The 26,386-nt window shown below is 37.2% G+C and overlaps 1 protein-coding gene across 2 annotated transcripts in view; it reads right to left on the bottom strand.

Moving 5' to 3' along the window:
- MED13L (mediator complex subunit 13L) overlaps positions 1-26,386 on the bottom strand; it is a 321,844-nt gene that overhangs the window by 125,058 nt on the left and 170,400 nt on the right. For both annotated transcript variants that reach the window (XM_010380135.2, XM_030938391.1), the window contains exon 4: positions 13,765-13,848. In XM_010380135.2, the coding sequence (XP_010378437.2) occupies positions 13,765-13,848 (84 nt within the window). The remainder of the gene's footprint in view (positions 1-13,764; positions 13,849-26,386) is intronic.

Raw genomic sequence — 26,386 nt, 5'->3', positions numbered from 1 at the left:
GACCAAAGTCAAACCTCTGAAAACATTTGGTCTAAGGGAGGCAATGTTACGGAAGTTCCACCATCTGCTTTCAATGAATGATTTATAGAACAAAAGACCTGAATATATGTAAACAACATCAAATGATTTGAAAGAGGATTAATAAAATGTTACACACTGCTATCCCTAAATTAGGATCATTTCATTTTGACAAGTTGATGTGTCTGATTCATAAAACTGCATAAGGTACTATGAGAACCAAGAAAAATTTATGAAACAGGCTTTCAAAGAGTTATCTAGTCATTCACTCAGTTATTTACATTTATTATCTCATTTAATCTTGTGCAGGCCAGGCGTAGTGGCTCATATCTGTAATCCCAGCACTTTGGGAGGCCGAGGTGGGTGGATCACTTGAGGCCAGGAGTTCGAGACCAGCCTGGCCATCTGGTGAAACTGTGTGTCTACTAAAAATACAAAAATTAGCCAGGCATGGTGGTACATGCCTATAATCCCAGCTACTCGGGAGTGAGGCACGAGGACCATTTGAACCCGGTATGGAGGCTGCAGTGAGTCAAAATCGCATCACTGCACTTCAGTCTGGAAGACTGAGCGAGACTATGTCTCAAGGAAGAGAAAAAACAAACAAATCTGCACAACAAACGTCTGCCATTTATTTTCAGAGGAGCAGGCTATTGGTCGGCAAATTCAGGTCCATCAGAAAAACTCATAATAATGCATACATTCATCACTTCCTGAAAATGCTGCATGTACAAAAAGTCATAATTCTTGAGTTAAAAATGTAGAATTCTGAGTATTTATCGTGTAGATCAGGACAACTGGCCCGTTCCTCTGCCTCCCTGTACCTGGCATCACCCTAGCCTCACTTACAACTTGGTCCCTCAGTACCTTCAACTGCTTCTGAAAATGCCTGACATGTTTAAAGGAGTTACAGGTGGTACTGCATTCCTTCTTAAAGGAGATGAAATATACAGGATGCCAATGTCTCAAATGAAGACTACACAATGATGTACCCAGAAGAATTAAAAGAGCTCTGAAACATGTAATGCTTGAATTTTATAGCAAGTCAAAGCACAAATACAGAACTCTCGGTTCTGCATCATCTACAGAGCATACCTTGTATTGTACTTCAAACATTGAGCCATGTTCAAACTTACCAGTGTAATATTCCTCAAAGGAAGAATCCTCTAGTTTGAAATGTACTTAATGATTTTATCAATTTTTTACTGGGTAATTTTAGCACCATGTGGTTCTAAGGGTTGAGGAAAAGGGTGAGCCTTTCCACTATTAAAGTGTCCTTTGGTAACGTACCTTTTTGAACCCACAAAACATGCTTGAAATGATCAAGGAATAATGCACAACGATACATATTCATTCTACTACTTGAGCACACTCATGTGTTCAAGTCAGTAGTATACGCTTTCAGAGAAGAGGTAAGGGCTGCAGGTAAAGTTGAAAACGTAAAAGTATATACAATCCCAATTTTTCTGTTTTCACATATTGTTAAGAGATATCATAATGTCTTGTTTCTTTCACTAAAGAATTCTAGTTGAGTGTCATTTTTTTTCAATAGTGAAATTAAAGCCCAGAAATATTATTTATTCAAGAACACAACAAATTATTAGCAGAAAAAAGTTATATGCAAGAGGTAAACTATTTTCTGATATAAAGCTTAAATCCTAAAATATAAAAATTAGCCGGGCGTGTTGGCATGCACCTGTAATCCCAACTACTCAGGAGGCTGAAGCAGGACAGTTGATTGAACCCAAGAGGTGGAGGTTGCAGTGAGCCACCAGCCTCTAGCCTGGGTGACAGAGCAGGACTCTGTCGCCAAAAAAAAAAAAAAAAAGAAGAAGAAGAAGAAGAAATAAAGGTGGGGAGATGACATGCTACACTGAAATTGATGTTTTAAATCACAGGGACAAATACCAAAACTTACCAGCCAACAGCCCAATTTTCTTTTAGTGAAAAGTACCCCCTATATAGCTAGTCATTTTTTTAAAATCTCAGTTAACATGGAAATACTTTTAGCCAACTGTTTTCAATTACATATACTGTGATGTCCCTTTATTATTCTACATTCTCAATACCAGTCAACACTAAATAAACAATACTACTCAATTTCAGGAGTACGTAATTATCCCTCAAATGTTGCCTAACAATGTTCCCTCTAGGGTCCTCTGTGTGCAAATTCCTACTTTATATATGAAGCACGTTTAAGATCTCAAAATGTGTTGAGGCTATTTCTACTACAAGAATCACAATTCACAATCCAGCATGACAGGGGACAAAGTCCAACAGTACTGTAGGCTTCCTATTAAAAAATACTCATACTAAAATAAGCATCACAAACAGCCCAATTGCTCAAACCACTCAATAATGAATAGCACTGATAACCACACAAAACCAATTATTATAAGAATCAAAAGATCTTAACCCAATTATAAAATGTAGTTTAAAAGATCATCCTTTAACATCAAGATAAGAATGGTGAAGACACTATTTCTATTTTAATGACATAACTCAATTTTTGTTTTATGTTAGATTACTTTTCAAATCTCATTTACCATTTTGATCCTAAAGCATATGAAACAGATTTACAAAGGAAAAGCATGTACTATTCATATTCAGTTCAACCCAACCTATCATATCTTTTGTGCTGGGAATTAAAGATCTTGAGTAGAAAAAAAGGTAAAATTATGATGTACACTGGAAACTAAAATAAATGACTCTATATTAAAGATTCAATTGAGGAGTAATGTAGGAATGGGGAAAGGAGAAAGACTAAATTCTCATCTTCTATAGTATGAATTCAAGAGAAGACTAAAATCTCTCTCTCTCTCTCTCTCTCTCTCTCACACACACACACACACACACACACACACACACACGACATTAAGAACAGCAGAAAAAACATGCTATTAATAAATTTACATGTAAAATGCCACAACAAACAGTTGGAAATGTTATATCAGGGGAGCAACTCAAAGAAGAGAGATGGAATTTAACTTGAATTGCCAGGGAAGACAGAGTGGGTGGGAGAGAGAGAATATGAGCAAAGAGAAAATGAGTTTAGACTAAGCTAGAATTGTGAAGGGTAACTCTGGCTGGATAAAATGGCTCCTGCTGGGGAGCAGAAACGCTAGACAACGCTTGGGCAATTCCTACACAACTGACACACATTATGTTCTTCTGCTGGACAGTGCTTTACCAAAAGTAGTCTAACCAAAGTATAGACAAGGGCAGAGTGATTTGAGACAAAAGAAACTGTAAGTCAAGAGACGCAGGGAGAAGACAACAACAAGAGACCTGACATTCTATCAAGGAGGCAGCTCCACCGTTTCCGTAATATTTAGTATTTTAATTTAGCACTCAGTTTTCCATGATTTTTTTTTTCTTTTCTTTTTTTTTTTTTTTTTTTTTGAGATGGAGTTTCGCTCTTGTTGCCCTGGCTGGAGTGCAACAGTGCGATCTCGGCTCACTGCAACCTCTGCCTCCCGGGTTCAAGTGATTCTTCTGCCTCAGCCTCCTCGGTAGCTAGGATTACAGGCATGCACCACCATACCCAGCTAATTTTGTATTTTTAGTACAGTTGGAGTTTCTCCATGTTGGTCAGGCTAGTCTCAAACTCCCGACCTCAACTGATCTGCCTGTCTCAGCCTCCCAAAGTGCTAGGATTACAAGCATGAGCCACTGTGCCTGGCCTATGATATTCTTTAACCATAAATATCAAGCTATTATACTTCAATCTTATACAACTGTTAATAAAATCCTAAATGAAGCATACAACCACACTTAATAGACAGATTCTGAGAGAGAGATCTAATAATTTCTACAAACCATACTTAAAAGCTTTATTTTTATAATATCCTTTAACACTCCACAACAAATAGTTATACTGTTATAATATACATTACGCATTTTCAAAAATTTTTCCTTTGACTCCATAAAAGGATAGCAACAGAACCACAATGCCAGTAAATACCATATTTTCAAATCATACCAAAATCATGGTGATTTCAAACATTTGGCAAGACTACTTCTTTAAAATTAGAAAATAGCTGATGTCATTATTTTAGGGGTAAAATCAGTATACGATATGACATTTCTTATACTGCCCTTATGTAGAAAGATTTATAGTGGAAATACCTACCTTATTTAATGTAAATTGTGTAAACAAAAACTGATTCATAAATATTTGGCAAGCTTCCTCTAGTACAAGAAATTACCAAAATCATAAAAAATTATCCTTAATTTTTTCTAAATATTACTACCACCAGTTTCACTAATAATGGCAAATAACTACCATTACACAATAACCAGATGTTAGGTTCTGTATTAGCTACTTCATTTATGCTATCTTATTCAATCCCATAAGATTCATCTACAAAAAAGGCAAGCTTAAGGTGAGCAATTTTAAGTTTAATAGAATTTATGTATATAATCATTTTTATTAACATTTTAAATTGCTTCATTAAACTAATGAGGAAAAAAATGTTAGAAAACAATGTGTAAAGTCAACCAAAAGCAACAGTATGAAACTGTATTCTTAAGCATCTTTTCAGAAATGAATACTCTTGTTGAAAGAGAAATGTTCTGAAATCTAACTCTAATCTGTAATGCTTTCCCCCTGGTGCCAAGTTGCTACGCAGATGCCACAGTCAGAAAATTTTACCAAGTGTGATCACACTTTTCAAAGAAAGGACCCCATTTACTAACAGCACACTACGAACCAAACAGGCAGCCATCCCTCAATCGCCTCCATTCCCCTTACAATCATATCATCTGCCTTTCACAGCCTTGTTTGCTCACCTCCCAGACCTTTCTTCCCCTTACTGGTCTGTCTCATTTCTCATCATCCTACCTCATTCTGCAAAAAAAGTTCATAAGGGCTGTTAAGAAACATTTGTATAGAACACTAAAAGTGCATCAGGAAAAGGTTTTATATAAATGTTAACTCAAAATATATATAATAAAGATCTTTTATGTCTATACATTTTTTAAAAGATATACCCTCCTTGACAAAGGATGGTACGCAAAGTTTTACATCCTAAAATACGTATCAGGTTCCCCTCCCAGTAGTACAAACTAGTTCCTTCCACTCCAACATGACACTCCCTTTAAAAAAATAACTATAAATTCTGAAGAAGATATTAAAAACTGCAAAAACCTGAGATACCAAAAGTAGGCAGATGCTGGGGGAGGGGCAAGAGTTTACCACCAGAAGGAGGAAATAGCACTGAATCAATCATCCTCATTCTCATGATAGTTGTCCACCTACCCCTCCACCCTCCTTTTTAAACAGTTTGTAGCATAGGGCAGACTGAACCACAATAGCTAAAACTGACAGAAACCCCACCTTGAGTCTTAATGGTGAAGAACCAGAGGACTGAGTTAAAGAGCCCACCACTGCTAGAACAGAAATTCTGGAAAGAAGAGAATCAGAGACACAAACTCTGCCCAAATCTCTGGCCAACTCCTAAATTACTGCATGGTGCAGGCTCTCAACAGCCTGGGAAGGCTAAAACAGTGGTTTTCAACCAGGGGTGACTAGCCCTCCCAAGGAACATCTGGAACTATCTGGAGACATTTTGGGTTGTCACAACTGAGGGAAGAGGGTGTGACTGGCATCAGGTAGGGAGAGATCAGGGATGCTGCTGAACATTCTACAATGCACAGGACAGCTCTCACCACAATTATCCACCCCATGAGTCAACAGTGCCAAGGCTGAGAAACCCTGGGATAAAAGAAGCCCACCACAAAAGAGACAATAGTCTAGAGTCTGAATTCAGTCAAAGTTAACTCCTTGTGAAGCAAGAGGGGAGGGGAGGGAAGGGGAGGGCACGGGAAGAGAGGGGAGGACCAAAATTCAGCCAAAGTTAACTCCTTGCTTAAAAAAGAAAAAAAAAGAAAAGGCCAAATTAACAATGTTCAAACATAACAGAATCCAGAGTCTCCACACTATATCAATGTTCAGAATATAATTCAAAATTATTCAACATATGAAAAAAACAAGAAAAATCTAACCCATATTCAAGAGAAAACAAAACCAACGGAGAAAATCCAAACTTTTTAAGTAGCAAAAATCTGTAAGCAATTATTGTAAGTAGCTTAAGGATATAAAGGAAAAGTGCTCACAATGAATAAACAAATAAACAAATGGAAATGATAAAAACGGTCCAATGGAAATTATGGAACTGAAAATGACAATATCGAAAATAAAATATTCACTTTCCAGTTATTTAAATCTTTCAAAATCTGCCTTCTTTTATGTCCACACCATAGTAATGTTCACTAAATTCTTTTCTATAAAGATGGTATCTCACTGTGTTGCCCAGGCTGGACTTGAACTCCTGAACTCCTGGACTCAAGCAATCCTCCCGCCTCAGTCTCCATGGCATATGCATATAGCTAGGACTATATGCATATGCCACAGCACCCGGCGATTTTCACTAAATCTTGACTATAATTACATAAACCAGAAACTAAATGGAAATGAAAAGGATGATATCATCTAAACAACCATTTGATATTATTAAACCAATGGGTTCAGTCTGAAAACATACCATAAGTATCCTTTTAGGATTAATAATACAGGTGGCAGAAATATATGGTAGACTGTAACAGGAATTCATAAGTAATAATCTCAAGATTCTTAAACTTTTAAGCCACACTGGAAAATCAATTTATACAGCTGAAATTTTCCAAATTAAAATTAAGACAACATTCCCCTCTCGCTTACACAGATGAACTGTTTTCTCATTTTGTAAATACAAAATAAATGTGGAAATGAAAAAATATAGTAATAGCATAAAAATAGGAGCAGTCATTTCCTTCAGACAAATCTGTTTTTAACTTGCCATAAAATTCCCCCCATGTTACTGAGATGCCATGAAAAAGGAATGGAAACAACCTTCCAGGCATATTCATTTTTACACTTTCTCTAAATTCTAAGATACTTCAAAAAAGTATGCCGAATTTAGCTACATTTACAAAGCAGAGGATAAAACATTCTTTTTTAAAATGTAGTCAACTTCTAGAGTAGTCCATTTCATTAATCTGTAAGAATGATCTAGTTGATATACTGCAATATCATTCTATGGTACTTAGGCTCAGTCTATTATTTGGTCAGAAAAACATACCAGGAACAACATCCTAAATGAGGCTGAGATATAAGTAAACTGAACAGTACTTCCCTCATGCTACCAAAAGGTTAAACTTTGAACCTTTATTCATACATGCTCTGAAGCTTCAACTGACTTTCTTTCCAACAGGGAAAGCGGCTTTTGGCTAAAACACCCTAAGCAAAGGTGAAAAGGTGGTCACCTCTGTAATAAAAACTGAAATTAACACCTCAACTCCCATTTGGTACCTACAATTTCCCCTCCCAGTTTCTTAATCTGACTATGAATATCGTTACTCAAGTTAACACAATCCTTCCCTCTCTACAAACACGTTCTTTTAAAATTTTCCAACTTTTGGGAAGAATGGCATCAAATCTCCAGCATTGGTGAATACAGGAGTTACTTTCTGCTTATAGCAGAAGTAAATACAATGAAGGCAACATGCCCTAAGTGGTAGAGAAAAAAAAAACAAAAGATACGGATATATACAGAGACATACATGGATAAGACATGTCCAGACTTCACCAAATTCACTTCACTTAGAGGATCAGAGAATCTGAAAGCTAAAGGACAATTTAGAAATAAATGCTAAAACTGAAGTCCCAAGGGATTCACTAAGTCCCACAAGGTCAAATAGTTAATGGAAAATCATCTGTATTTCTGGATGAATGGTCTACTGAACAAGGACCATTTGTTTCGGGCTTGGTTTCAGTTATCTAGCAGGAATTTAAAAAGGAATCACAATAATGGTATTCTCTCAGTCTCTCCAGTATATTAAAAAACAAGGTATAGGTCAGGTGTCATGGCTGACGCCTGTAATCCCAACACTTTGGGAAGCCGAGGCAGGTGGATCACCTGAGGTCAGGAGTTCGAGACCAGCCTGGCCAACAAGGTGAAATCCCATCTCTACTGAAAATACAAAATTAGCCAGGCGTGGTGGTGCGTGCCTGTGATCCCAGCTACTTGGAAGGCTGAGGCAGGAGAAGTGCTTGAATCTGGGGGACGTTGCAGTGAGCTGACATCGTCTGGGCGACAGAGCGGAACTCTCTCAAATAAAAAAAAAAAAAAGAATTAAAAAACAAGGTATATCTTTTACTATAAAAAAGAATTTTAAAAACAAGGTATATCTTTTACTATAAGGTATTTTCAATCATTCTTTAAAATAGCATATATTTAAATATATTTTACTTTAAAGTGTAAAAATCAGTAATTAATGTTGACATATACTGTTTAGACCACTAAGAGCACAAGTGAAAAATAAAAACTAACAGTTATAACTTCTTTTAAGGTATTAAGAAAAAAAGAAAAAACTAGAAGAGTTAGCTAGAAAGCAAATACTGTATTTAACTATCATCACCTCTGGCTGAAGTGGTCTTTCAATTTAACATTCCCCTATATGTGTTTATGAAACTACAGAGCAAAGTACCTGGTACATGGAAAATACTTTTAAAAATTATAGCTACTACTATTAAGCTTTAACACAAGCCCTTATTAAGTGTTTGTCTGCTTCCTTCCTAGAATCAACAGTTTTGTGTTTTGCAGCAACTTGTAAAAAATATGGCAAGAGCTCTACATTCAGTATCTTCACTTCAACTCCCATTTATAATGCAAGCTGCTGCAATCAGAATTTCACCACTTGAAACTGCCCATGTTATAGTCACCATGACTACATAATTACCAAATCTAATAGTCTTTATAGTACATGTTTTACATGCCTCTATGGCAGACACAGGTGATCAATCTTGAAACTTTAAAATTCCATGGTTCTGGTAACGCCAGTCTCTCTTGGTTCTCATTTCCAGTTGACTCTTCAGTCTCCTTTATGTATTCTTGTTCCTCTACCCATTCTACAAATGTTGACGATCGCCAAGACTCTAACTTCATCCCTCTTCTCACTTTTCACACAATCCCCAAATACATTCAAATGGTAGAATACTGTAACTCCCTAGATAGACTCGCAGAAAATGACTAAATATTTTACAGAGCTACAAGAAAAAAAGCTGTAAAACTACTATGCATGATTACATAAGTCCAAATTGTCCCATTAATATTTATCTATGGATTTCCCATCAGCAAGCCCTTGTTAACAGATAGGCACCACATGTGCAATGTAAATTTATGAGGAATAGAGAAAAAATTATAAATAGCTACTGTTCTCATTTTTCTAGACACTACAAAGAGGCTTGCTTTACTGTTCACATTTGAAGTGTCTGCTCACCTTCTAGACTAGGGATCCATCCACTGCCTTCTTATCTAGGCATCTCTACAAGCTAAATAACACAGATGACTGGGCTATAATAGAGTTTGGGGAGAAAGAGGAGGATGGAGAGAAGGCATACCACTCAAGAGCAGGGCAGGTTTGCCCATGAGTCAGTGATAGCAAATTAATTCAGAAAATGGAGTACCAGGTTGTTATCTGTAAGGAGATAAAGAGGAGGATAAGAAAGGAAAGGAAACGAAAGTTTCAAAATGCTAAATATGGTTCTCCTACATCAAAACATTTCTGGTATGAGCTAATAATGTACTGCTACACAAAATACATGCTTTGCTATTAAACCAAAAAATGTATTTACATTTCTTAAATATGTACGTTAGGTAATGTAAGAAAATTAAAAAGTTTTAAAAAGTCCAGAGTTAAGAGGAGAAAAGACAAAAACCATACAGTAATATACTTTCAGGGTGTATGGGTGTATAAGTGGTGGGGGTGTATGTGCACATGTGCTATCAGCACATACAAAAGTAATTAGAATATTTGAAAACATGTGATGCTCTCTGGAGTTATCACCCAAGAGCAGAGTAGGTTTGCCCAAGAGTCAGTGACAGCAAACTAACCCAGAAAAATGAATTAGCAAGTTGCTATTTTTGTTAACTTAGCTTCTGTATACCTGATACCAAAAAAGATCAAAGGCCCACTGTTATTGAGGGCAATAAACTATTTGCTAAAAATGACATTCAAAGACTGCAGTGTACAGATTTCAAATTCTCCAGTAATAAATGTGGATTGAAATTAAATGAGAAAACAAATGCCTTCCCAATAGAGAGAACCTGCATGATTGGAATAATTTCCAAATGATTTTAAAAGAATTTATTTTTCACTGGTTTGTTTTAGAACATACTCTGAATGCAAAAGCTTTTTTCAAGTTCAACATAGACCTCAGAAAACAAAAATTTTGTAGGCTTGATTTTAGTTCGTCATCACTCTTGAGGGCAAACCCAAAGCTGTCTTTTCTACTTAATCTTTTCCCAAGGATATGAGTAACAAAAGATGTCAATATAGAGAAAAAATTACATTGAATGAATTTCTATGTTTCTAAAACTACCTAATCAAATACATATATTTAATATATAATATGTAAATAATCTATTTTAGAATTCTCATGAACATCAACTCATACCAAACATAAGAACTCTTTTAGGAGTCCATTAGTAAATGAAATCATAGCACACAGCACAAGAACTTTAAAGGAGTACAGAAAGAAATTATAGCACAAAAAGTCATATGCTATTATTCCAACAGGGAGAACTCATTCATCAGTATTTTTTTCCACCATGATTAGAATATCTAAAATATGCAGTATGACAAATCAGTAATACTAATAATCAGTAATGCTAGTAATCTTAGCAAATAGATAGTATATCTATATAGCATATATATCTATATAGCATATATATCATATACACTATATGCTAGGATTATAGGTATTATATATAGATACTATATGCTAGCATTACACTATACTTAGAAATAAGAGCTTTTCTAAAATGTAAATTTGTATATTTAATTTGTTTAGCACTGGGCAACAGGTTTTCCTCTCCATTAGTCACTAAACAGATCTGTTCCAATGTACCAAAAAAGACACAATTAAACTTAAGAAAAATTAATTTAATTCATTTCTACTTTCTCTCAACTAAATTACAAACTACCACATAAATTATCTAATTTAATCTTCACTATAATCCTCTTAAGACATTATGATTTTCAACTCAATAACAATCAAAGTTCAGCTGAGATAAACAGTTTGTCCAAAATCTAACTTGCAAGTGGAAGAATAAGATGTGAACCCAATTCTCTTCTAATGTTAAATGCTCTGCTCCACAGCATGACTGTCCATTTAAAATTGTCCATCTCAGACATGACTACTGAGATCCTATTTCAACATCTACCAAGAGGCTCTATTTTCCACTCAGAGAAAAAAAGAAGGAAAAGGTCATCACACCTAATAAAGTTTTATTAAAGCAAATGCCAATTTTTAAATTCATCTTTGGTTTAAATTTTCTAATTGTTAAGCTTTTCTGAAATACTATTTCAAAATAATTTACATTTCTGCACTGTAGGAAAACAAAGTCCCATATTCAATCATGAATATAAAGTCTAAAATTCATGCAATCACAGTGCTCAGGTATCAGCAGCCTCCCATTTACATTGAATCCAATTCCCGAATACATTACATGCATTATTTACATCAGGCTTGCTAAAGTTATGAAGATTTTTGGAGCCTAAATGAGTGGAAAGATACACAAACTCTATATAAAACTGGCTGATAACTATATTTGACTTTTTAACATTATTTTTTTACTATTAACATATGAATTGCTACTCCTTCAATCCCTATTTTGTATCTACATTTCCTCTTCATCCCCAGTGGCTGTCAAATCATCCTGTATTTTATGATCTAAAGATATTTTATGACTAGCTCAGTTAACTCACCAGTGACACAATCTATGCTCGGCATGGACAGATGCACTCAGAATGATAAAGAAGGTCACTGGACTAAAGCACTCCAAATTTAACTCCGCAGAGTCTTAAACACCTCAGAAAATTTAAATTTAAGTCCTCTGTAAATTTAAGGAGAATGCTAAGACTAAAAGTAAAAACCAAAGGCTAGGCATAAGGGCTCACACTTGTAATTCCCAGAACTTTGGGAGGCCAAGGTGGGCAGACTGCTTTGAGCTCAGGAGTTCAAGACCAGCCTGGCCAACATGGCAAAACCCTATCTTTACAAAAAATTTTAAAATGTGCTGGGTGTGGTGGTGTGGGCCTACAGTCCCAGCTACTTGGGAGGCTGAGGTGGGAGGATCACTTGAACCCAGGAGACAGAGGTTGCAGTGAGCTGAGATCACGCCACTGGCACTCCTGCCTGGGTAACAAAGCAAGACCTTGTCTCAAAAAAAAATAAAAAGTAAAAATAAATAAAAGTAAAAACCCATGAAACACATTAGTTAAGCCGAATCAATATACATACATATATAAGGAAAAAAAAATCCCATTTCATCAGTCAAAGTATCTGTAAACAGAATCAAACTTTTACACATCCATACACATTGCTACTTTTTAAAGGATTCTGAATGTACTGAAAAGCGAAAATGCTTCAAAAAAGTTTATGATGATTTGACAAAGAAAACTTCCGGTCCCTAATTTATCTGCTTTGAAAATTTTCATAAATCATGTTTGGTTAATGAGAAGATTCCACAACCATTTCATTAAAGATTTAAGGCAGACAGGTTGAGTGAGAAGACTACTAATTAAGTCTCTGCTAGAAACTAGGAAAGTTAAGCAAGCAAAGGTTCCTAATGAGGCAGGAGTTTCCAGATGAAATTTTGCAACCAAAAGAAAAGGCCTAATCTTAAAACTACTATGTAAGGCTAACGGGCTCTAATCTGCACCCAGTACCTGGGACACTTAGGGCAAGTACACTGATAATAAAACAGAATCTAAATTGAATACCATGCTCATCAATAATGAATATCCACCATCAACTTATGATTCCAACTATGTGTATGCTACATTCAGAGGTAGCCAAAGTAAATTTTAAATTTTGAGGGTTCTATTTTCAGCTTCTGGTGTGACTGATCTAAAATTCCATGTCTGTATAGTACCAAGGACTGCATTTAAACACACACACACGATGGCTAAAAGTTTAGGACTGTTTAGGAAAGTAATTCACAGTTCTGGTTTTACAATCGTCAAGGATGTGTTGATCTTCTTTAAGGGGCACCAACGAATTCCACAAAAATTGTCACCATGTCTTCACTGTATTTAAACTTATGCCATATAACACTTTTAAAAAAATTAATGATGAGGCCAGGCGCAATGGCTCGCACCTATAATCCCAGCAGTTTGGGAGGCCAAGGCGGGCGAATGGCTTGAGCTCAGGAGTTCGAGCTAAGCCTGGGCAACACAACAAAATCCCATCTCTATCAAAAATACAAAAAATTAGCCAGGTGTGGTGGCACACACCTGTGGTCGCAGCTACTTGGGAGGCTGAGGTGGGAGGATCACCTGAGCCTGAGAAGTTGAGGCTGCAGTGAGCAAGATGGTGCCACTGTACTCCAGCCTGGGTGACAGAGTAAAAAAGTCAAAGATGAGGAAGGAAAATGGAAAATAACAAAACAGATTATTTCAATTCCAAATAGTACAGTAATATGTGTTTGAACATGAGTATACTGGCAATCACCTTTCTAATCAATCTTCAATATTGAATATAAATTTAATAATATAGTATTTAAGAACACTGTGATCCAGGAATCTATTTGAGTATATCTAAACTACTAACATTATTAGGAAATAAATAAAATCAATAAGCTGTTCTCCTACCCACAAGGCCAAAGAAACCAAAAAGCCAAGAGCATTCTAAAGGCTCACCTTTTGTTGACTGGCTTTTCATCCTTTTCGTAGGGTCGGACAAACCATTTCCCAATCCTAACGAAGTTCTTATCCATTAGGCACCTAAAATAATGACATCAAGAATTACTTTTATAGTATCAATAACAAATTAGTAAGTCGCTGAAGCAATACACCAGAGGAGATACATCACCAAAAATAAAAACACCACCAATTAAACTATCAAAATGTTTTATCACTTAAAAGTTTTATGTTATACTTCCCAAAAGAACTCTAGGACACTGGGCATAGAATCTCATGCCCACGTAAAAACGAAAATGTAAACGCAAGTAAGCAAAATAAATTGATGTATTTCTAAAACATCTTATACTTCTGAATTACTTCAAATAAAATCACACTTCTGCATAATTTCAATTCTTGCATCATCAAGAATATTAGGAATATAGCATTCCTTAAGAGAACTTCAGAGATATTAGTCCAAGCCACCGACACCCATCTTCCAAGTTTTTTTTGTTTTTTTTTGTTTTTTGTTTTTTTTGAGACAGAGTCTCTGTTGCCTAGACTGGAGGGCAGTGGTGCAATCTTGGCTCACTGCAGCTGCCACCCCCCAGGTTCAAGTAATTCTCCTGTCTCAATCTCCCAGGTAGCTGGGATTATGGGTGTGCACCACCATGCCTGGCTAATTTTTGTACTTTTAATAGAGATGGGGTCTCTATTAAATGTTGAGCCAGGCTGGTCTCGTACTCCTGGCCTTAAGTGATCCACCCATCTCGGCCTCCCAAAGTGCTGGGATTACAGGTGTGAGCCACCGTGCCCAGCCCATCTGGCAAGTTTTAATGCTGGTTTTTTAATTTTTTGGCTTGGCATGTGATAGGCAATGCTTTTTATGTGACAAGGATCTCAGTGACAAAAATACAGCATAGCTTTATCTTAGGTATTTTCTTTTTGTAGGCACAATAAATAACTTGATTATGGCTTTGCGAGAAACAAGGAATTGCAATTGTGTCTTCTATAATGAATATTTGTTCTACTCATATACAAGCTGTGGCCCACTTCTCTATGTCATTTTAACATCAAATAACAAGGTATTCTAACATGTATTTTTGAAGACATGTTAAATGGCAAGTGAACCCAACTCTTGTAACAATAATACACACAATTCAGCTGAACTGACAACAATACAGAGAGTTATGACCAAGTTCACTCATGTACAGGCAAATAACAACTATATCTTAACTGCCACCTGGCCAACGGTGGATGTCATGGATTGTAAGGAGTATAACTGATTTTAAAAACATAAAAATGAGGCTGCGTGTGGTGGCTCATGCCTGTAATCCCAGCACTTTGGGAAGCCAAAGCAGGCAGATCACCTGAGGTCAGGAGTTCGAGAACAACCCGGCTAACATGGTGAAACCCCATTTCTACTAAAAATGCAAAAAATTAGCTGGGCGTGGCTGTGCACACCTAAAATCCCAGCTACTCGGGAGGCTGAGGCAGGAGAATCACTTGAACCCAGGAGGCAGAGGTTGCAGTGATCTGAGATCACGCCATTGCACTCCAGCCTGGGCAACAAAAGAGAAACTCCATCTCAAAAATAAATAAATAAAAATATAAAAATGTGGGGGCACATGGGGGAAATGTGTATACTTGGAACTAGTGAAATACAGTTATCTCTAACAGTATTCAATGAAATTCTACATATTTTGTAAGAAAAGATGTCAGAAGACTGAATGTGATTCTTCTGTACAAGCTTCTACCTACCAGCAAGAGTTATATAGCAATTCTTTACTCCATATTGAGGCAATTCTGCACATGGCTTTTGCCTCTGTAATTTCCATACCATCAAGGAGGATGGAAACAATTCAAGCCCTCACCCAACTCATTACAGGTTAGATGGGTTAGTAAATGGTAATAGTTTCTGATGATCACAATGGAACTCCTTTTGGGCACAGTAAATTTGGAGAATCAATGTACCAAAAAGTCACTGAGCGCAATTGGTTTTACTTTGAAAATAAATTTCTACTGCAATCTTCATTGTTCACAATGAAGAAAATCATTTTCAGAGTAACCAAGTATGTTTTCCTAAGCTTATAAGTTAAAAAAAAAAAAAAAAAAAAAAAAACGCTTTTTAGGGGTAAATGCTGTGACTCCATTAAATTTAGAATAGGAAATATGGCACACCCACCCAAGGAAGAAGTACTCAAGAAGCAAAACTGAAAAAGTATCTCCACAGTTTATTCACTAGCTAACAGACTTAATTATATTTTTCATTAGAGTACATATAAACATATTTCCACTAGAACTCTAGTGTTTGATACCAAGTTTCTGCAATAATATTATAACTGCTACCAGAATCACTATACCACCACTACCTGGTTGATTACCAGGCACAGTACCTCATTCAATTCTCGTAATAGTAATAAAAGATGGGTGTTACAATGGCAATTTTTATAGATGAAGAAGCTGAGGCACAATGAGAATGTCATCCAGATAATAAATAGCAAAGTTGCACACAAGCCCAGGTATACCTGATCACAGAGCCAGGACATCTAATTATTAGCATACACCAACTCTCATGCTGTCACATTTTCCCAATTCTTTCCTTATTTCTTAAGTCCAAATGTACCTTGTAAATTATAGGTCTATTTAATGTGATAATGTTTCTTTATTCTCCAAAAGCCATTGTTAAATTGAAGGTGTATCTTAAAACTGATAATGCTAAGAATAAAAGCAATAGGGCACGTAACAGGTATGGCATCACATCAAACATTGAACAGTCTTCCAGTAACACACATCCTCACTTAGAAAACACTGTTTTTAAAAATATTTATTTCCTCATATTATGTCTTGAAGGTCAGAATTCAAAAGAACCATTTATCCAATAACAAATCATAAATTTACAGTGTACAGAAAGAAAAATCCAAGGCTATAGACAGTATAATATGAAATAAAAGCAGATAAAATATCTGTGACTAAAGAGTACAATGTGTGAAAGTTTATCTGCTCTTCTATCAAATAAATCACAAATTCTATATGCTGACTTCATTCCAGAAAAAAACAAACAAGGTCTGGAAGGTGGAAGAGCAGTGCACAGTCAGGACCACTTAAGGACAAAAGCAAAAGGCAAAAAGGCTGATGAAAACGCTGTCAGAGAGTCCAACACTGTGTGAATAGATCTTGAGTTCCCACTGCAGGTCACATTTCTTCGTCAGGCAATGTCAACAAAAGGTTGTTATACACAAAACAGCCATGGAAAATACTGATGTTTCAATCTGAAAACCATGTGTTTCCAAATGAGAGTCACAAATAACTTACATGATTTTTCATTTGCTAATGAGTTTCCCTGTGATCGATGATTTCCCACACAATGAAAGGAAAACATGACAGCAGAGAATTGCATGAAGTAGTGTTTTCACTCAGTTTTTTAAGTATTGTGGCAGAGATGGGAGATACACACAGAGTCCCTCCAAGATTAGGCAGTACAGAAAGTATTTCCACATGGTTATAGGAAGAGGTGAGAGAGAAGGTGTGCCTTTGCTAAGGAAGACCTAACTGATACATGGGAATATGTTGACTCAACAGTAGCCTATATAGAGGCACAAAGTCCTTGGTTCTCAAATGTTTTTGGGTCATGGATCTACAGTTTTTTTAAAAAATTGGCTGGGCACGGTGGCTCACCCCTGTAATCTCAGCACTTTGGGAGGCCAAGATGGGTGGATCACCTGAGGTCAGGAGTTTGAGACCAGCCTGGCCAACATAGTGAAACCCCGTGTCTACTAAAAATACAAAAATTACCTGGGTATTGTGGTGGGCACCTGTAATCCCAGCTACTCGGGAGGCTGGAGCAAGAGAATCGCTTGAACCCAGGAGGTAGAGACAGCAGTGAGCCAAGATCGCACCACTGCACTCTGGCCTGGGTGAAGAGGGAGACTCCGTCTCAAAAAAAAAAAAACAAATTAATGAGCCAGGCATGGTGGCTCAGGCCTGTAATCCCAGCACTCTGGGGGGCCAAAGTGGAAGAATAGCTTGAGGCCAGGAGTTTGACACCAGACTGGGCAACACAGTGGAACTCTGTATCTACAAAAAACACAAAAATTAGCTGGGTGTGGTCACGCAAACCTGTAGTCCCAGCTACTTAGGATTCAGGGAACTGAAGTGGACAGATCACTGGAGCCCAGGAGGTCGAGGCTGCAATGAGCTGTGATGGCACCCTTGCGCCCCAGCTAGGGTGACAGAGCGAGATCCTGCCTCAAAAACAAAACAACAACAAAAATTAATGAAAGTCATTATAAATTCTTTCCTCAGAAAAATGTGTGGAAGAGCAAAACATTGTTCACAATTACATAGGGTTGGTAAACTATGAAGCATGTCCTTGGCTCTGAATTTCTATATTAAATACTACCACTGATGTCTATTAACCCTGCTTTGGCCTGAAATCTCTTTCTTCTCCCTTCTCCTCTAATTTGAATTCTATTCATTCTTTCTGTCCCGGATCAAGCCTGCACACTACTCCAACATCTACAAATCAGCACTTTCACCACTGAGTTGTAATGATTAAGTTCTACAGCTTTATTCCCCGATAAAACTATCAGTTCTTTGGGAGTACAGACAGTATCTGTCTTATTCACTGACAATACTCAACAAATATTTAACTACCCATTATGTAACATGCTTAAATGTATGCTCTATATTGGGAGGTGCTCAATAAATATATGAGAAATGAATGCCATATACCAAGGAGTATTTTCCTATTCATGTAATGCTGGTATTTTTCTTGTTTATAATCAGTAATCATGGGTAGTCTTGTACAGTTAGTTGAATTTTCTTATGTGTATGTATTCTCGCTAATGCAACATTGGTGTTTGAGGGGGAAAAAATCTACGAATTTCACTTCTTTATAGCCCATCATATCCCACCGAAGATTAAAATCATAGCAGATTCATAGACACTAAAAAATGTTTAGTATGACCAGCACTGCTGCCCAAATGCTTTAATATTTTAAAGAACATAATTTGCATATCTTTTAATGACAGATAATTCTAAGATATAAAAGTTACATCAGAAATATAATTTCCCATTTTTAAACTCTATCAATCTTTGAGGCTCAACATTTACACTTAACTTCACAAATAAATAAGTCAAGCAGACACACGACACACTCCATCTGCCAAAAATTGTTTCAAATCAATATCATCACAAATAGTGCTAAGACTATGTATCAATTAACCCTGGTTCTCTACTCAGTAAGTAATCCCAGTCACTGAGATTTTCTGAATGACTTCACTCTCCAAATATGATATAATGCTCTAAAGTAGTATAATATTATCTGGCAAGATCATTGTGATGCCAGATTTACAAAATGGTCTTTAAGCAATAGGAAATTATTTCTGTTCCCAACCCCCACCACTTCCCCAAAATCACTGTTTCAAAAAGAAAAGAGCTGCTGAAAAATGAAAATGAAATCAGGCTGTGTGTATGTGTGTACCTAATGTTTCTGTGTCATGCCATATGGCTCTGAATAATTAAGCGCAAATGCAGCCTGATTCCAAAGTTGGCACCCCCAAACTCTAATCCCAAAGCCACAGGCAGATCTGACGTAAGATTACAAATGTCACCAGAGCAGCCACAGCCTAGCTCAGGAAGCCATTTCCCAGATGAGACAGTTGGGAGGTACAGAAGGCAGCCCACCACTAGCTCTGTTCTTTTCTGGGCCCTTCAAATTATTTAAGTTATGACAGTTTTCATAGATTTCGCTATCATAACTGCAACAAAATTACATCTTCTGTTAATCATGGAGTTACAGGGCAGTTCATATAGAATAATTTTACATTACTTCATACTAGAATATCTCCACCATCATCAAAGCCTTTTGCTCACCATTCCAATCCAAATCAAATATATATGCAAAGAAGTCTCCTTCCTAGAAATTACAATGCTCCCAAATCCTAACCAAATAAAATAAACCTATGTAATAGAGGGGCTGAAGAAACTTTTCCCAAGTGATCCCTGTATTTTCATTTTCTTTTTCTTTTGAAACGGAGTCTGGCTCTGTCATCCAGCCTGGAGTGCAGTGGTGTGATCTCGGCTCACTGCAACCTCTGCCTCCCAAGTTCAAGGGATTCTCCTGCCTCAGCCTCCTGAATAGCTGGGATTACAGACGTGACCCCCCCACGCCTGGCTTATTTTTGTATTTTTAGTAGAGACGGGGTTTCACCACGTTGGTCAGGCTGGTCTTGAACTCCTGACCTCATGATCCACCTGTCTCAGCCTCCCAAAGTGCTAGGAGTAAAGGCCTGAGCCACCGTGCCAGGCGATCCCTACATTTTCATTACTTTAGGCTACTACTGTGCCCTAGTGGATATAATCTCCTCTTGCCAGGTAAGCCCTATTAATCCCATCCTGTCTAACATGCCTGTCCGGTTAGCCTCTTTCACAGGCCTAGCCTCACCTGAAATGTCCATTCTAATGTAATTCCAAAAACTTTATCTCTCCTCTAGTTTTAAACTTTAAGTGTCTAATCTCATTCTCCAACTACCAAATTATGTACTTATTTATTTATGTTTAGAGACAGGGTCTCACTCTATTGCCCAGGGTGGAGTGCTGTGGCAGATCAGAGCTCACTACAGCCTCAAACTCCTGGGCTCAAGCCATCCTCCTGCCTTGGCCCCGCAAATAGCTGGGACTACAAGTGCACATGTCACCACAATCAGCTAATTTTTATTTTTTATTTCTTTACTTTTAATTTATTTTTATTTAGAGATGGGGGTCTCACTTTGTCGCCCAGGCTGGTCTCAAACTCCTGGCCTCAAGTAATCCTCCTGACTCTGCCTCCTGAGTAGCTTGGCTTAGAAAGGCACAAGCCGCTGCTCCCAGATCAATTTTGTTTTTTATTAAAGTCTTAATTCCTTCCCTTGACCAAAAAATATTCAATAAATAGCTGATTAGTCTCAGGTTGAATGTTTCTTTCTAGACATTTACAAACAGACATGTACTTTCAGTCACTTGTGTCTACGATATTTGTACTGTCTCTTTCATTAAAGTATATGCTCCTTAAGTCTAAAGACTCATTCTCCTACTTTCTTTAGAGAAATTAACTGTTATTTCAATAAAGTTGTTATTTATTGATTACTGATTTCTTGCTCCTGTTATCACATTATACCCAAGGACTCTCAATGTTACAGTATTACCTCACGATTGCCTCAACTAGGGTGGTACGTCCTACCCTGCTCCAGTGAATATGTAATTCTGAAATCCCTTCACCAGTTCATTTGCCTTTTATTTATTTTTTTTTTTTGAGATGGAGTTTCACTCTTGTCACCCAGGTTGGAGTGCAATGGCACAATCTCGGCTCACTGCAACCTCCGCCTCCCAGGTTCAAGTGATTCTCCTGCCTCAGCCTCCTGAGTAGCTGGGATTACAGGCATGCACCACCACACCTAATTTTGCATTTTTAGTAGACAGAGTTTCATCACGTTGGTCAGGCTGGTCTCAAACTCCTGACCTCAGGTGATCCACCTGTCTCGGCCTCCCAAAGTGCTGGGACTACAGGCATGAGCCACGTGCCCGGCCTCATTTGCCCTTTGATAATCACCTCTATTTCATCACCTCTATTACAATAACACAACATATTGAAAGCTAGGATGAGACAAATATAATGCTATTGTTATCATAATTGTAATTCCAGTTTTCCTCACATTATTTTCACTGTATTTTCCAAGTAAAATATCTTAACTCTAAACACTGAATCTTGGCAAACAGAGTAGCTGTGGGCCAAAGGCAATTTTACAGCTGTGTTATAAACTATCATGGGGTAAATACACTAACAATCCACTAGCTAGTACAGCAGCACCAGCTGACTGCTCTTAAGAGCCATTATGTTTTACAAGTATCAGATACCCACAGATTAGTCTCCCTAAGTAAGTATGGACATGATAAAGCATAACAGCTTCAAAAGACCCAAGTAATCTTCTCTCGTATGCAAATAAATCATTTGCATTTTAGAGAAAAAAATGAGCTTTCTATTGAAATTAACTTATATATTTTATTCTAAAAAGTTAAGAAAATTTAAAGTATACTACTGCACATAATGCCAATTTGACAGCACCGTGTCAGACCTTTTAAGTATTTCTACGTAGCCAGAAAAGCAAGACTTTCCTAAGTCCCATATGTGGTACAAATCACTGAAGCAATAAGAAAAACTCTTCAAAAGTTTCTGAACTGCACATATTTTCTGGCTTTTTAAAACCTTTTACCTCCAATATTTTATTTTGATAGAGTTAGGTGAAAAGGATATGGCATATTATGAAAACTTATACTAACTATCCTAACAAAATAACAGCCATTAGGTCTGCAATACTAAAAATGCCAAATGAAGAAACTCTTGACCGCAGATTTTTTCTTCCCCATCATCTACTGATAGCCAAAGTACTTTCCCCTAAGGAGTGTGAGGCAATCTGAACTTAAAATACAAAGTGTAACCTTTGAGAAGTTCATCATAAATACCTAACAAAATTTCCCTAAATTGAACACTGATGAAGAACAGTCTGAACTCGTGCATTATTAGAAAGGGGGGAAGGATAGAAAGAAGTAGAGGGGACTAGCAGAGACTCTACATAAGTAAAAACTACATTAATGGTATTTTATCATTCTGGGCATTTTTCAAACCAAAAAAAGATAAGTGATCATTAAGAAAATAGGAAGCACATTTACTTTCTCAAAAGAGGAAAAACAAGAGTAATTGCATGATCTAAAACTATAAAATTCAGAATGTCTAAATACTCTCAGATACTGAAATTCTAACAAATTACAAATAAAAAAATGACAAAAAGAAGTCAATAAGACTCAAAGTTTTAAAAACCAGGTATAAATATAGCCATAGGTATGTTTCAGAAACGTATCTGTTTCAGTAACATAACCGGCCAGCTGTCTGGAAGACAGATTACAGTAACAGAAGGCGAAGATAACTCAATTAAGAGGTATGGTAGATAGATTCTTTTCCCAAAGGTATACTATCCCAATGTATATACTATATAAATAAATGCTATCCCTTTCTGTCCCACTGATATCAAGCCTGGCCATGTACTTTCGGTATCTTCCTACTGAAAGATGATATCTTGCCATGCATTAGATTTTAAGCTTGGTGCTGAATGTCTTGGCCAATGAAATGTGAGCAGAAATGGGATATACGATTTCCAAGGAAAAGCATTAATGGGGGACTATGTGCTCCGCCACTGCTCTGTGCTCTCTACCATGGACCCACCAAGTCCTACTCTGGAGGATGCCCTGTCAACATGAGTTGTGGAGGGAAGACGATATAGTACTATAATCAATTACTCACAATGAACACGAAATAAACCTCTATTGGATGAGCTAGTAAGATCTTTCAGGTCTTCTGTTACTACTGCATAACTGAGTCCTAACCTGACTGAATACTTCATAGAACATTTATGGTATCCTGAAGCAGGCCAAAATGAAGATAATGGGACCAACTGGATGGACATCTGGAAGGCAGGCAAGAAAAGGTGAGGAATTCAACATTATATAATAAGAACCACAAACAGAAAAAGAAAAATTCAGGAGGGTCGAGATATCAAAAAGGCCATCACATGGATGCAGAACTGGTTGCGTTATAAATGATCCCAAAGAACAGAGTTAACAAAGAAATGAAAGTTAGAGAAAGACGGACTTCTGCTCAGTGTAAGACCTTCTAATACTAAGAACTCTTTAAAGATAAAAAGAACTCTTTGGGAAACTGTGCTTAACAAAAAGTATATATCCAGTAAAAAAGATATTATAAGGCCAGGTGCAGTGGCTCACGCCTGTAGTCCCAGCAATGTGGGAGGCCGAGGTGGGCAGATCACTTGAGGTCAGGAATTCAAGGCCAGCCTGGCCAACATGGTGATACCCCATCTCTACTAAAAATACAAAAATTAGCCAGGTGTGGTGGTGGGTACTCGTAATCCCAGCTACTGGGGAGGATGAGGCAGGAGAATAGCTTGAAACCAGGAGGCAGAGGTTGCAGTTAGCCAAGATTGCGCAACTGCACTCCAGCCCACGGAACAGAGCAAGACTATGTCTCAAAAAAGGGGGGAGGGGGGAAGATACTATAGAAAGGGATTCCAGAATTACTTGGGCAAATGGGATTCCAGAATTAGCTGGGTAAATGGACTATGTGACTTTTAATGTTTGTCTCCAACTCTGAAAAGGCAGTATCAATACTTCTTTTAGCTAATATCAACAACAGTTAACCATTTATTGAGCTCTTAAAATGAGAAAGGTACTGTGCTGAGCCAAAAAACCCCTCCCTCACCATGTTACTGGTGAAGGAACAGGAGCTCAGCAGGCTTTAGTCACTGGCATGTGTCACACACTTAACTGGCAGAACTGAGACCCAAAATATCTCTTATATCTGAAGGAAGTGAAGAAAAGGACTTAAACAAACATGTACCCCGAAAAAGAGACATAAAATTAAAGCTAACTATGTTCTCTTCTGTCTGATATCTTTATGGAAAATGCTCTTGAGCAAGTAGCAGTGACCTTTTCGGTGTTTTTAATGGACTGATGACCCTAGCTAGATATATACAATACAGTTTCAACAAATACTGAAGAGTTACAGGAGAACTGAGTAAGTGAAAGATGAAAATATTTGAAGTCACATTACCATAGAATTTAAAATATTCTACACAGCATCAATATAAAATTAGCTCGGCACCAATCAATAGCAATGACAAATGAAATTGTATTATTCTGTGAGAAATTTCCTTAATTTCTATAGTAAAATTATTTTTCAATAACTCACTTCAGTGACATTATTCTGTATGCAATAGAAATTGCAGCCTTTTGGAAAGAAGGTCAATTTATATGGCTCCTGCTTAGCTGTGAGAGATTCTCAAGGTAGTAAATGAAATTCCCTTTTAATTAAACCTATCTCAGTCTTAAAAAATAAAAAGCAGAAATAATAGATCACAATACAAACTTTGTTAACATGCAAACTAAGGAAAAAATGGCTAGGGAGCCACAAACACTCTCCAGGTGATAAAGTCCTTGATGATCTGTTTTAATAACCTCAGTTCGGCTGGGCGCCGTGGCTAATGCCTGTAATCCCAGCACTTTGGGAGGCCAAGGCAGGAGATTCACAAGGTCAGGAGTTCGAGACCAGCCTAGCCAATATGGTAAAACCCCATCTATACTAAAAATACAAAAATTAGCTGGGCATGGTGGCACGCGCCTGTAGTCCCAGCTGCTCAGGAGGCTGAGGCAGGATAATTGCTTGAACCTGGGAGGCAGAGGTTGCAGTGAGCCGAGATCATGCCACTGCACTCCAGCCTGGGCAACAGAGTGAGACTCCATCTCAAAACAAACAAACCAAAAAAACCCCTCAGTTGTAGCTTTCAAGCCAGAAACTCTCAATAGCCACATCTTAGCTGAATAGAAATGAAAAGGCATAATATAAAATTGCCAGGAATTAGATAGTAAACTGTATCTCAATAAATTCATATTATAAACAGATTTTTCAAAGACTACAACAAATGGTTGTACAGATATCCAACATTTTGGCTTCCCTGGGTCTCACTGGAAGAATTGTTGTGGGCCACACATAAAATACACTCTAACACTAACAATAGCTGAGCTTTTATATAAGAAAAGGGGGGGAGGGGGCTGGAAGCCGTGCATAATTTTCATGATATCCACCACCACAGATAAGCAAGCATATATTAGCCCTTCCAACTTCTGTTGACAATGAATAAACGGAGCCAACAACAATCATTTAAATTTGCTTTCCTATCTCATAAGCAAGGTAATTTTCATTCACAGAACAAAGCTACAAGTTTTGATAAGAGAAAATTGTCTTAAATTACAACAGGATTAGTACCACTTTTCAAAAGAATCTGAAGTCATCCATACAAACTGTACAACGATGGTTTGATCATTATTTTCTAAAAGAAAAGATGTTTTATTTGTTTCAAAATTAACTTCTGTAGAAGGGTCCAAATAGAGCATTCTGGAACTACTTTAATGAAATTTGAAAGAACACAAATCAAAGTATGTAAAATAATAAATTTAAAGTGAAAACAGTTACTAGCATTAACAGTATGGGAGGCATTATGTGGCACACATGATAAATATTTATTATCCAGCAAAAGCTCACAGTACATGGTGTCCTGTACTTAATTATTATATGTTAACTAAGGCTTAGTGAGATTAGGGTAACTGTCCAAGAAACAGACCCTGAAATAAAGCCAAGGAATACCAAAATTCTTTAGAACTATCCCAAACTTTATATGTCATAATTAATTTCCTGTCTTTGTTTGTTTGTTTGTTTGACACAGGGTCTCACTCTGTCACCCAGGCTAGAGTATAGTGGCACCCAGGCTAGAGTGTGGTAGCACGAACACAGCTCACTGCAGCCTCAACCTCCTGGGCTCAGGCAATCTTCCCACCTCAACCTCACAAGCAGCTGGGACCAGAAGCGCACACCATCATGCTTGGCTAACTTTTAAAATTTTTGTAGAGACATGGTCTCACCATGTTGCCCAGGCCGACAATTTTCTTATAAATAATAGTTTAATTTGTCCTGACTTCAATTTCCAACAAAAATTCTGAATTCATGAGCTAAAAATAAATGAATTACCTGCATTTCCCC

The sequence above is a fragment of the Rhinopithecus roxellana genome, chromosome 10 (assembly GCF_007565055.1).
Source record: "Rhinopithecus roxellana isolate Shanxi Qingling chromosome 10, ASM756505v1, whole genome shotgun sequence".
NCBI lineage: Eukaryota > Metazoa > Chordata > Mammalia > Primates > Cercopithecidae > Rhinopithecus > Rhinopithecus roxellana.
Note: the sequence above shows the minus strand (reverse complement) of the source record. Positions and strands in the feature narration are given on the sequence as shown.